The sequence below is a fragment of the Ixodes scapularis genome, unplaced genomic scaffold, assembly GCF_016920785.2.
Source record: "Ixodes scapularis isolate PalLabHiFi unplaced genomic scaffold, ASM1692078v2 PGA_scaffold1__304_contigs__length_218370807, whole genome shotgun sequence".
NCBI classification, from domain to species: domain Eukaryota; kingdom Metazoa; phylum Arthropoda; class Arachnida; order Ixodida; family Ixodidae; genus Ixodes; species Ixodes scapularis.
The window spans coordinates 174,593,102-174,606,738 of NW_024609846.1; the positions used below are offsets into that span (position 1 = coordinate 174,593,102).

Consider the following 13,637-nt stretch of genomic DNA (forward strand, 5'->3'; position numbering starts at 1 on the left):
GGTCGAGTGTTTTTTGGAAAGGTGTATAGTGTCTACGGGACTTCAGGTTGTAAATTCAAGCAGACACTAACCAGTCTACTCTTCCAGCCTTCCTGTGCATTCCTATGGGAAAACGTAAGTGATATTTTTCTCTTCGCCAGGGAATAAATGAAATCAGTGTAGTTTGTTTACACTTAACGGGTACTATGCAGCTTTATTCACATTATAAAAGTGTAATTTATTTATTTGATTTTTTTTCCTTACTGAGCGATGTTTAAGTTAGCAAAAATTGAGGCGCAGGGGGGGGGGGGGGGGGGGGGGGGGGGGGCTAAGCTCGACAAACATTTCGTTTCTCCTAAAAGAAACGGAAGTGACGGAATTGACGATATCACGTCTGCTTGGTTAGAGGCTCAAATGATGAAAGTTCCCTCTTTCGTCATTTGAGCCTCTGACCAATCAGACGCGATATCGTCGGTTCCGTTTCTTTTTAGGAGAAACGAAAAATTTGTCAAACATAGCCCCCCCCCCCTCCCCCTATTCTATGTTGTACAGCATGAAATGTCAATAGAACCTATCAATTCAAGCAAAAGGAACATTTAAAAAGTGCGTAGGGTTTATTCAAGCTGTAATAGCATTAAGATGACAGATGACTGTTTTATTTTGGTTATTCATGCACAGTTTGTTACTAATACTGTACGTGATCTGCGTTCCATAACTCCATGCTTCGTTCTGGTCGACTGTTTTGATTGTTTGATTTGCCATATATTAGCATCCTTTTGGTGTTTTATCAAGCTGATTCACTCCCTGTGCTTCATAGCATTGACTACATAATAGCAGTCTGACACGTCAACACGTATTATACATGTGAATTGGGCAATTTTAGCGCAATGTTCGGCGCCATGAATTCTGAAAAAAAACGCTCTGAGACATATTTTCGTACACCCAATTGTAAAACATTCCAAACTTTTTATTCTGTCACAACACTAAGCAATATTTGCTCTTATAATCGAGCGCGAAGAGAAAACGCATTTCCGTTTTCCCTTGGGAATGCATTACCGGAAGTCAAATTTAGACTGGTTGCTGACTGCTTCAAAATGCAACAGCACACTAGCGCCACCTGAGCCTCTTGCGTTTATTGTAATAACTCTATGGTTGGCTTTATCGTATCGTAGAGTCGGGTATGATCTGACAACAAAATAAATAAAAAATAATAATAAAGACATGCAACTCTTTTCTTTGTTTTCTGTTTTTATTGCTGGGTCTCTTTAGCGATATCGATATCGACTCGACGTTCCGCTTCTGGTGGGCCACGGATGGAATGGGCGTCGTCTCATACAACGGCATACCATGGATCCATGTTCACTCTGGAGAGACGACGTACCCGTCCGGGCACTATAAAATATGCCTTTGCAAAACTCCTTTCAGATTCGCGTGGACCGTTTAACCTGAAACGTAAAAATAAAAATAAAAGATAAAAAACATTTCATGCGAGGACATTCGATCGGGAAAACATTACTGCGAACGGTTTCCCTCAAAGGACGCCCGAAGAATGACCTCTGCGGTGCTATATATCGTAAGAGGAGCAAAAAACTTTCGATATTTCGAGCTTAGGCATGAGCGCCCTCTGTCGCACAGATCATATAAAATACGGTCTGCAGACACTTTAGGGAACCGCGCATCTGATACAGTACGGTGTGCCCTCCGGTGCGACCTATGCATGTGAGAATCTCCTTCTGTAGCGCATGCGCAGTTCGAACCGCCCATCGTCCGATGCGCAAAAAGGGTTCTCTAAACCTCCCTATTGTATGAGGCGTGTTTCTTCCTTATAACGGTGGTCATAAAAAATCTCTCTGCAGACGAATTTTTTATACATACGTGTGAAGCAAACATGCTCTTCGAAACATGTTTGAGGCGAGAATAATTCTGCCGTCGTGTGTGCAGCGAACACTGCGCGGCCTTTTGCATACGAGTTGTGTCCGCTGCGTAAGCTTTTGCTAAATTTTTCGATGAGTAATTATGCGTGTGGTAACCAATTGAACGTATTATAGAGCTGTTGGTGCCTTGACTTGTTTTCTGGTAACGAAGGTGCGGTAATCAAAGGGTGTAAGAGCGACGTTACCTGCCTCATTTCTTCCACTGGCACTTCTTCGTAGTTCGTAGAAAATCTCATTTTATCCTCATTGCCCTCACGGCAGCCAAAGTGAGGCGGAGAAAATAGAGAAAGCTAGTTTGGCGCTGCTCGGAATATAGACAGCTCCGAATGAAAAACAAATATGGACTCGCTTCCTCACCCAATAACGGTTGAGTAAACTGCCCTAAACCAAACTGAGAGTGAGAATGCACGTTGTTCCATTACTTGTCTTTTATTATTTGAGAAATAAAAGAAAATTTCGTTTGTTCATTCGTCTTCAGAGTTGTCGAAGGAGCAGTCGATGTTAGGGAGTTTTAAAATAGCCTAGCGGGGGAAAGAGGAATCGTCGTCGCCACGAGCCAATCACAAAACGCGGTTTGGGTTCGGCATATGTGCAATGGCAACGATGAGATCTCTTTTGAGTTCGCCAAGTTTTTTTGGGGTACGCTACACAAAAGCCCTCTACTGTCGTCAGAACTGAAGTTGCCTTCTTTGTTGCCCAAACAATCTAGTTCCAGGCAATGCTACTCCTTGGAATGGGTTATCTTCCAGAGTGTTTCCAAGAAGTATATACTGTAAACGACTTACTTTTCGCGAATTTCACGAATCGCCTAGAATTCGCGAAAAATAGGTCCCGCGAACAATTCCAATAAAATGTGAACACATTGGAATCTATGTTGAGATCCCACCGCGTCGCGAAAATTGGAAACCGCCAATTATTCCAAAAACTTAAGCCTTGAGATAAATTGCGAAATATTGAGCCCGAGAAAAATAAGTCGTTTAAAGTACGCTGAATAGAAGGACGTAAATATAAGGATCACTGTTAAAAAAAACGCGTTACAAGGAAGACGAAACAGACAAACGATAATTTAACATGGACATCCAAATCTTGCAGACGGAAAGAGGGTCAAATAGGGAAAGGAAGGTAGATCATGCACGGGTGCCCCTCCGGAGAAGTCTCGAGCCTGGGGTTCCAGTTTGAAATTAACTGTTAGCCGTTGTGAGTTAGCGCTGGTCGGTGATATTGCCGCGTGCGTGGCGAAGTTGGCAACGCACGCGGCAGCTGCCATATGCAGGAACGGGTTCGAACCCCATTGAAACGACGTTCAATACAGACTCCTTTTTTTTTAATTTTGTGTTTTTTCGAACGTACCGTGTTTGTGAAAGAAGACAGTCTCCCTTCCGTCTTCGCCGCAATATACTGGTACTTTAACTTAAGTATGTAGGCACAAGTTCGCCTCAGTACAGGTTTATTTCCACTTTTTCGTTCTTCTATCACTTTTCATCCGTGACAAAATATGTGTACCTTTTTATCCCACTTATGTTTGTTTTCTTTCACTTTGTTAACGTTAAAATTCAATAATAAACGTAGGTCGGGTACCTTTCGTAGGTAAGTTACCTTTCTGGATATTACGGTATGCCTGCGTACGCTCGCGCGTCACACACATGTACGCCCGAACGAGCATACGCAGGAACGAGCGTTTGAAAGTCATCGAGAGTTTAGAGACCTTTCCACCCTCCGTCGCATGGGCGCATGGAATCACCGCTTCACCATCTCGCTCCGCTCGCCCCTCCGCGCCTGGACAGATGCGTTGTACTCGTGTTTTTCGCCGCGTTTCGCCGCGTTTCTTGCTCTACTGTGTGAGTGGTCGTTCGATGCTTATGTTTTTCCTACCCCATTGTTTGCCGTCATCATGTGAAAAACGTTTGCAGTTGCTTTTGTAACGCGTTAAGTGTTCATGATCGAGAGTAGAATGCTCGAGCTGGAGGCGGAACCACTACTGCAGATCTTACGTTGCACCTCCACCACGCACACGTTCGTCGCTTCCGAAAACGAGCAAAACAAAACGTAATACTCACAAACGCTGATACAAACACCGCCCAGAAACCCTTTTTTCTTTTTTTCTTCTTAATACTTATGGAATTTACGAGTACGAGTCATATTTCTAGCGTTCAAAAAGCAATAAATACTCTCTAACGAAAAATTTCGGAAATATCATTCGCGAGGCTCTTTTCGCAGACTGAATTAGTAACACTCCACGTGTTCTGCATCGCAAACGAAACTTTCGGTAGTCGCCATGGGATGATATTTTGGCGCTATGCAGCTCTCCCTGAGTAACTAACCATTACTAATAAGATATTATCTCGCGTGTACGTTTAGACAAGCAGGAAGTTAGACCCCAGTGGGGGACTGCTGTCTCCGCTGTATCCATGAAATTTAGCGAGTGCACTGCCACCGCAATAGCCTCTGTCTTTCAACCTGGTATACATCACGCAAGCGACAGTCGCGCCACTCAGACATGATACGGAAGGCAGGCGGTGTCGCCTGTAGAAAGCCTGTTTGCTTCATACATGCTTCGTACAAGTCTGCAGAGAGTTTTTTAATGACCCATCTCACTGTCACCCGCACGCCGGTACGATGCTCCTCCAAGACGAAATGACGGCAGGAGTCCACGGGATTGAAGCCAAGATCCCTGGATTCTGTCGTATAAAAGCTTTTGCTCCACATGCTCCGAACTGAAGTGCGTTAACAACACACTCGGCCACCGTTCCCCCCCCCCCCCCCCCCTCTTAAACTAACCACTCAATGCACGTTATTTGACAGGTTTTTTTCCTATAACCTCAGCTCTTTTCTTAATATACTGTCCAGCTAACCATTATCTTTTTTTTTTCCCCCGTTTGGTAGCAGGTTACATTTTGACGACTGCAGAACACTCACCCTTTGCTTTTAGGGCCAGCACAATCACAGCTGTGAGGAGAGAGATGCAGATGATGCACAGAACTCCTATGCCGAAGAGAAGCTTCTTTTCACGACCCGTTAGGTGCTGCAAGATCCCGCTGATGAGACTCACGGGATTCTGTTGGTTTCTGTGTCAAAATTGGTTATCTTCCTAAAGTATGCAGCTCAAAGAACACTAAACTCAGAAAATCACTTTTTTGTTAAGTTCTTGGATAGGAAACATTTGTAACAAAAATATAAAGAAAAAAAAACTTCCCTCTAAAAAAATAAATACATTCAGCGCAATATTTTGTCACAAGACATGAATTAAGAAAGATTTTGATATTTCGGCTCGGCCGACCCGACTGATAAGCCATGTGTTACCGAGTCGCATTCATATAGAGACACTGAACTGCCAAAAAAGTGATTGAAGTGTCTGAAACGCCAACGACGGTCACAAGATAAATTTACTTGAAAGTAAAACAAAAAAGCACAATATTTACGTTATGCGAACAACATTTTGCAGGGATCGAGTCCAAGATGTGCTTCTATTTTGGCACCTTGAAATAGAAGCAAATAAAAAAAAAGCACGTCGCGGTACTTAAAAGGAGTCTCGCATCTAAATACATATAGCCCTTTATTTATTTTCATTTCATTGTCTGTTTTTTTTTTTGGGGGGGGGAGGGGGGTTGACATGGGATTTCATCCAAACGTATAAAACGATGTTTTCTTCTTTCCTTTGGTTTAGTATCCCTTAAGTAAGGAGCACTCCGTGACCCCTACCATCATGTCCCTCCACCCCACCCTCAAAAATACGTCCCCGTGCGTTTATAATTAATGTAACCAACTTTTCATGTAAGCGATTGTTCATTTGGTCGCGTCTAGAAGACTGCTTGTATGCTGACGGTTAAACCTAAAGCAATGGTGACCACTTTGCAACATTCAAATCCGCAGTTTACCCGGCAGTGAGAACCCCTTTTCAATGAGCCTCCATGAGGATAAAGGTTGGTTCACACACTTGCGTCGGGTCCGACCGACGTGCGACTGCAACGGCTGGCGACGTGCGGGTTGCTATGGCAACGGCTGCGTCGGCTCCATCAAAACAGGGTAGAATCCGGTTTCGTTGGAGCCGACACAGCTGCCGCCACAGCAACCCGTACGTGACGTCCCAAGCCGTCGCAGCAGTTGCAATTGGTCGGACCCGACGCAAGTGTGTGAGTCGCCCTTAACTGGCACGACTCTTCATACGTTACATACTGCGTTATTTAGAAATGTTCCCATATCTTGCAGAGTTATGCGAGATTTCGCGTCGCAGCAGCCGTGTGAAAGTTAGCGGTGTTTGGAAGTACTCTACGTGCATTGTACTTAAAGTACTACTTCAAATAGGTTTACGAAAATTGTACTTTACATAGAGTACATTCTATGAGCATGTATTTTAACTTTATACCTAAATGTTTTTTGCATTTTTTTTCTTTTTAAGGAAAGTACAGGTGCCAACTTCAAAGTACATTTCCCAAATTTAGTCCTGTTAAATTTGTATAAAAAAGTGATACTTTGTCAACAAATAAGTGGCTTATAAACTCAGTGTGTTAATTCGTTCCTAAGCGATAATAAAACAACTACTTTGTAGTTACTTCACCTCATCCAGTATTTGCCGCCATTTCTAAAAATAACTAATGTACCCCCGATTACAACAGGGCCATGTTACCAGTTTAAAAAAAAAAAACACTGTATAGTGGAATTAACGATTATGCTAAAAGTATTGGTGCTTTACTTTGAAAGCACATTGTATTTTTAGAACTTTAGTTCAAGCATATTGCGCCCGGTGCACTTAGTACTTTACTTGAAGTATATAACCTTTCATTTACCTTGTACTTTATTTCGAGTACTTTTTATATACTTTACCCACCAATGTATCTAGTACTTTACCCAACACTCAAATTTAAAGTACGCGTGGCACTAAATGAACAAACATGCTAAAAACACTTAGAACAAAAGAGAAGGACAAGCGGAAGACTGCACAGGACAAGGGTTCCATTTAGCATTCATGAAGCGCTTGCCTTGTCCAGTCTTACTGCAGTGTTCTTGTCGTTCGCGCAAAGTGTTTTTAAGATGTTTAACCAATTAGGCAATTAACTTGTATTGCTAAAACACACAACGCCAGTAAAAATGAAGTCTTACGCGTCATTGACGATACTTTCCCTGCTATTCACGAATCCCATCGACATCTTGGCCAGATCTACTCCGTCTCCTGTCCGAATAGGGTATCTAAAAAAATAAAAGGAAGGCCAATTGTCTTTGCTTACTCCTCTGGAGTGTTGTGCGACATGTACGGACCTCTCAAATGCACACCGACAAAATCCGTGTAATTCTAACACGTATCTTACGGATCCCGCAGGACGAAACACACGGGCCTAATGAAGCGTAACAACAACGCCCACAAAGCCGTACAAAAACGTCAGCTGGTGATCACGCGACGATCTGTCGAACCTCAAAACAGTGCGAAAAATTGGAAAGTCATTTCCTGACATGGTAACAGCTACGGATTTTTAGACCCTTTTGACCTTATGATGCACCGCAACGGAAAGCAGCGAGCCATTCCAGCCAATCCGGCGCTTTGAATTGATCACGTGACAAAGCGACCCGCTCGTCGCTGTCGTTAGTTGCTGCGCCGCTCCTGAAAGGTCACGTGACTTGCACACGACATTAGATTGGCTTTGATGGCACGTAACGTTTCATTTGGCTCGTCATAAGGTGAAACAAAGCATAGCACGGGAACAAAATTAGCCGGGAAAACATGTCCCCGGAAATAAATTCCCCTGACAAAATGTCCCTGGACAAAAAGGCCCCAGGTGGAAGGTAGGAAAAAATGTCCCCAAAGGATTCTCTATCTCTGGGTTTCCCTGATCATCGTGGCCTTCGGGCTGTCCGGTCATATGTCCTTGGGAAAAGAGGCACCCTGCGGCAAGTAGGAAAAATCGGCCCCTCCAAATAAGGAAATATATGGCTCCCCGGCCGAGGAACACATTGCGACACTGTTAGCGCGAACACGACATCGGCGCACTTTAGCATTTTACATAGAAAGAGTATTAGTGGGAACGAAATTTTACTATTTGCATTATATCCCCCAAATGAACACTTTCACTACTTATAATAACTTCGATGACGATTCGATGAGCAGAAAAGAAGAAAAAAAAAACTAGCGATCGCTTGTTCGTGTTAGCGGTGTCGCGCTTTTTACCTATTTTGAAACAATAAAAAGAAAAAGTTGAGATGCAATGTTACAAAATCAGGAATTAAATGACACACTCTAGACCAGGGGTGGCCAGGCTGACCCGGCCTAAGAACCGCAAACAAAACCACGAAACTTCCAGGAGTCCATGAGAATCAGGGAAAACCCAGCGATAGAGAACCCTGTGGGAACATTTTTTTCTGCTTTCCACCTGGGGCCTTTTTTTTTCGGGGACATACTTTCTAGGGACATTTTTTCCGGGCACATTTCTTCCGGGGACGTTTTTTTTTGTTTTTTTTTCGGGGGCATTTTTTCCGGAACTTACAGGATCTGCATGTGTATACAGTATTATCGAAAACATTGGTAACGCTGTTAGAACGGGCATGCAACAACTACTACAGGGTCTCACAAAAAAATATTTACAGGTTTTTTTTTTTTACTGCAAAAATAAACTAGGCATTGCCGAACGCTCATTCTCCGCCCAAAGGTAGCGCTAGAGGTCACAACCAGGTGCCAAAGTTTCAGCCCGATCCGATACATTATTCAAAAGTTATAAGTGATTTTCTGAAAATTTCAATGGGAAAATGGAGCCCATTTTTGCCCATTTTCGGTTTCTGGTGTTATAGAGCCCCATGTATTCGAAAACTCCGTCGGCCGCCATTTTCCCATTGAACTTTTTAAGAAAATGACTTTTAACTTTGAATGAGGTATCGGACCGGGCTGAAACTTTGCCATCTGGTGGTGACCCCTAGCGCTACCTTTGGGCGTAGAATGAGCGTTCGGCGATGCCTAGTTTATTTTTGCGATAAAAAAACGTGTAACTTTTTTTTGTGACACCCTGTATATCTACTACCTCTCCCCTGTGATGTAATCAAATAGATAGTCTAAAACGACACCTTATTTCGCTCTGTGCAGGTCAACGAGAATCTCAATGCTGCATCTATCTGACAACGCGTGGGAATATCTGCGGACTCGACAAAAACGACAAAGACATGGGCGTTGGATATCAAATCTTTCTGCCTCACTGTTTGCTGTTCTGCTTCAACGAGTCTGAAGGCCCTTTGATAGTGATGAGTTACTGAACGTCAGGCACACGAAATAAGCCATACACTTGATTATAACAAACCAAGAATACAATGTAGCGAAAAGAAGTATTAAAACTGGAGCACACTATAACCCATCACTAACACACAAAACTGAACGGGTTCCAAATATTCCAGAAGTTTTTTTTTCTTAATATTCCTATATTATATTTTTGTAACTAGATTATCGAGGAAAGCATTCCATACGGCGTGCAAGCTCGTCCGCTCCTTGCGTACCTCGTGCTTTTGTTTACTCCCAAAAGCGCTCACGTGCTTTTGCTTTCCCCCGGCCTCAACCAATGACGGTGCTCGCTTGGCTGCCTCGCCACCGCACGTTTCCTGCGCGTTTTCTATCTTGCCATTTGATTGGCGTGTTCCTCCTTGCGTTCCGATCCACCAGAGACGCATATTGGAGCACATGCTCGCCTTATGCCCTTAGTGTTCGAGGTACGACTAAGAGAGCATGGGATGAGCGGTACAGAAGATGCAGATGCGGGATATTATGTTGCGAATCAGTAATAGGCGTCCCAGTGACAGTGTGCAGGAAGAAAATGAGCGGTTGATGAACTCAGTCTAAGCTTTCTACAAATTGTACTCAGCGCGACACTGTTAACGCGAACAATAGACAGACGCTTCTTTCCCCTGAATTTCTTTCAGAATCAAAGGTCTGCCATTAAAATCCTTGTGGCGCAAAGTAGCCATTTGGGGTACTAACCTAACCGGTGAACTTTCTTTGGCCCGCCAGTAGCTTTTCTAAGTAAAATGCGAAGCAGTGTCAAAGCCTACTTCGTGCTAACAGTGTCGCGCAGTGTAGGTACCTACATTCAATTAGTATTTTTGCCTAGATGATATGTATGGCGTAAAAAAAGAAAGCTTTATATACCGTGCTTTCCTTTTGTTGGGCGACGTTCGGGGAAAACGAAATACAGAAATTTCATTGCAGTAAGCATTGAAGGATATACGCCAGCTAGGTATCAAATCAGTACTTTAGCCATGCCAGATTCTATTGACATAAATCAAGATGATTGGCTCCACTTACGCTTGGCAAAAGTAAAGTAAACAATAATTTACCGTACGTCTTTTTTTTGAGGAAACTGTGATTGTTCGAGTTTTGTGGGGCGGACGAAATATAACGTCACACCCACGCATTGTCCGGAGTGTACACTCTCCAACAATACAAAAGATCCATTCGCCTGGACAAATTATGCATTTGTGCCGAGCAGACTTATTTCCTCACCCCAAGCAATTCTGGACAAAGCGGACCTTGCAGAGTTGCATCAAACTGCACCGTGAAATAGGTCTTTCATTTTGTTCGATACTGTACAAACTCCACTAATCCAGACTCTTACTTGATTCGTACACTTTATTTGCAAAAATCTTTTACAGCAATAATAATTGTATTGCTTATAGTAATGCAATGGGCATCTTGTATTATTGTCAAGCTATACAATTTTGTTTTCAAAAATGACGCCCTAGAATATTTTGAAATGTCAATTGAGTGAACTATGTTCGCTATATTGTCTTTAGACCGTACGCTAAAAACAAATGTGAAAGGGATAATTATGCGGAGGTCGGTAAACTTGGAGGCCTGGAGCTGCATCAGGCGTAAAAACTTCTGTTTTTTTATGTTTCGAATTCTTTAGGTGAGAAGCACATACAAGTTGAGCGAAGCGGACGAATTAAACTTGTAATTTAATATCTCCGTTCATAAAACGACTAATTTCTAGGAGTGGTATTCATCAAGTGATATTCTGGACTATGTAGTACGTCCTTGAAGCAGTCTGTAACGGTGTATTGCGTGAAGTTCAATGAGAGTGATAGGCATGGGAGAATTAGAGTTTCTCCCGTGTGGAGTAAACAACGCATCATCAGTAAATATCTTACCAAGAGAAAAATTTAACCCCTCAAACCTTATGCACAGAGGCGTATCAGAAGTGAAACATGGCAACGAAAGCAATCGAATGCATGGAATAATAAATGGAGGAAGACCTTCAACGAAAGGCGACATTCGTACTACTGGTCGCACCACGAAGACTACGCACAAATTGAAGGATACTGTGCTGTCCCATTTTCCATACAGTCCGGATAACGCCGCATTGAATTTTAATCTCACTTAAGCCCCTAAAGTAGTTATTTTTTATTATTATTTTAGGAGTGACAAAGTTAGCAGGTATGAGGAAGCCATAAAATGTGTTCGTCATCCTGCATCTCAAAATCTTCTTTTTTTCAAAAAATTAGAAATTAATGGAGCAATGCACTTCAAGGTAAAGGGATTACATTCAAAAGTGACGTGGCGTGAATAGGTCAGATCTAATTATTAATGCGAAAGCATTAACTATCCCATGAAGCGAAGCGGGCGGCATCTGTAACCGCAAAAAAAAAAAACGCGAAAGAAATGCCCATTCTCCCATTGGCTGACCAAAAACGGCTCCCAGATAGCCATTGGCGGCTGCTTCACGAAAGTGCGGCCTCGGCAATCTCGGCAATAGCAAAAATTGGCCGCCCACGCCAGTACACCGCAGACGAACTAAGAAAGCGGAAGAACGACATTCATGCTTTTGCATGCACAACTCATAGAAAGTGCTTAGGTGTCCCTGGAATTTGTTTCTTTATCTATGAAACTATATTCTAAATTTGCTCATATTAGTATTCGATACGTGCCGAACTACAAAAAAAGCCAACGATTGAGAGGTAAGGGAGTTCCTTATCTTACTACTAGAGTAAGATAACTACTACTAAGTAAGATAACTACTACTACTAGAGTAAGATACTACTAGAGTAAGATAAGGAACGTCATAGATCACAGCGCACTGCTATGTGATGCTAAAGTTGGCCGCCACTTAGTTATCTTTGACCTTGCAGCTTCCCTTTGCGAGGACGTCGACTGGCAAACAAAAGTGCCCTTCGAAAGATGCTTTATCATTCGGCTTCGACTTACCCTTAACCCTAAAGTCTTTATAATAAAGGCCAAACACGTTTCCTATATGTCGTGAATTGTGGACAGCATGTTATGAAGTCTTTGCCGATTAGGGATGGATGATTCCAAGTTATAAATGGGCAGGCACGGGGCCGCAGAACATATCTTTGAGAGCCTCATGAAGCTCGTGGGCTTAGTTTTGTTCTGGTCCTGACGTTGCTATGTAGTATACTTATGTTGTGATGTATATATATACTCTGTGAGGGCCCAAGAATTCACTAGAAGCACCGCCTTCAGCATGTGCTCGTTGCCTTTCCCCATGCACTGGCTGCGCTTGCAACGAAGTGTTATCAAATGCAGAGAGCTCCCGCACAAGTATAATCTCAACCTGCCACCGACTTGTAGTTATGCACTCGCCTCTTTCAGTAAAAGTAAAAGGTACTTACTCTAAAATGCGAACGATGTAGTTGACTGGCGAGCATGCAGCGATGACTCCGGTACTCCTACTGAAGCCACATACCACAAACCCCGGCGATCGATAAAAGCGGACTCCTGGAACGGGGCACGTAAACAAAGATAGTGGACACTTTTGAGATAACCGTGCCTTCCTTTGTACAGAGCTAAGACCTGTTATATCGCGGGCTCCGAAGAGAGGTTTTTAATCAATAATGAAGAGACTGAAACGCGTCGGAGTATCTCACGGAACGCTGAGCAAGGCATGACAGGATCATATGACTTAAGGTCTTGCAAAATTATTAAACGATTAATAAGACGTAAGAGTAGACACACATCGGAAAAACCCGCGCGATATCACAAAAAAAACGCGTACTCAAGAGCAGCTTTAATCAAATCATATTTGACATTCATGTTTAGACGGCGTAGGTCGTTCCGGCTTTGAGCTGTAGTGACGAAGGGTTACGCTGTAGAAGTGAAACTTAGTAAGTGCAGTACCACTGCTAACATGGGTTCCTTAACATGCAAGACGCGGTTGTGTCCTGCGGACGACCGCACGCCGGTAGTATGCTCATCCAGATCGAAACGGGCGGGGCATTGAACCCAGGATCCCTGGGTTATCCAGCGCGGGCTTCTACTCGCGCGCTCCGAGCTTCGCTTGGTCACCAATCCTTTGCAAACGCAGCTCAAACTACCTCGGAGCTACGTTTGAGGCTTGTTACCACTCAAGTCCTGGGAAAGTAGCGCCTTGCCTTCTCTGCCTGCTAGCCGAACCCACATAGATACTAACATACAGACGATCAGACCTCGCAAAGCAATTCGCTAAAAAAGAAATTTTATTTGCATATTTTTTTTATTTTTTTATTTACCAAATAAGACCTGCAGCGCCGAAGCTACTGCATTAGAGCAGGTACAGCTAATGAATAATGCGCTCAATAAAGAACTAAAAATGCAGAACACTTGAATATACATGCCTCTGCTGTCAAGAAAGAGAATACATAAACGATAAAAATAAATAAAAACATTAAAAATCAAGACCATTTCCTGAGGTAAATGGTCCCACGTCGTTGATTGATAAAAAAAAGACTTAGGTAACAGGTTCCACTAAGTGATCGTGTAAGGAA

The 13,637-nt window shown here is 43.0% G+C and overlaps 1 protein-coding gene across 1 annotated transcript; it reads right to left on the reverse strand.

Moving 5' to 3' along the window:
* Positions 1-1,309: 1,309 nt before the first annotated feature.
* Positions 1,310-12,927, reverse strand: LOC120849276. Its single transcript, XM_042290406.1, has 5 exons — positions 12,890-12,927; positions 12,507-12,668; positions 7,011-7,097; positions 4,830-4,859; positions 1,310-1,424 (listed from the first exon to the last, which is right to left on the reverse strand). Exons 1-5 carry the CDS (start codon positions 12,925-12,927, stop codon positions 1,310-1,312), a joined length of 432 nt encoding a protein of 143 aa, XP_042146340.1.
* Between the last annotated feature and the right edge of the window lie 710 nt (positions 12,928-13,637).

Excerpts from the sequence above, each read along its gene's own strand:
- LOC120849276 (XM_042290406.1), bottom strand. The coding sequence starts at position 12,927 with ATGAATGTCAAATATGATTTGATTAAAGCTGCTCTTGA. Across the intron at positions 7,098-12,506 it reads TACATCGTTCGCATTTTAGA|ATACCCTATTCGGACAGGAG; the intron begins GTAAGTACCTTT and ends TTATTTTTTTAG. Across the intron at positions 1,425-4,829 it reads GCTGGCCCTAAAAGCAAAGG|GTTAAACGGTCCACGCGAAT; the intron begins GTGAGTGTTCTG and ends TTTACGTTTCAG.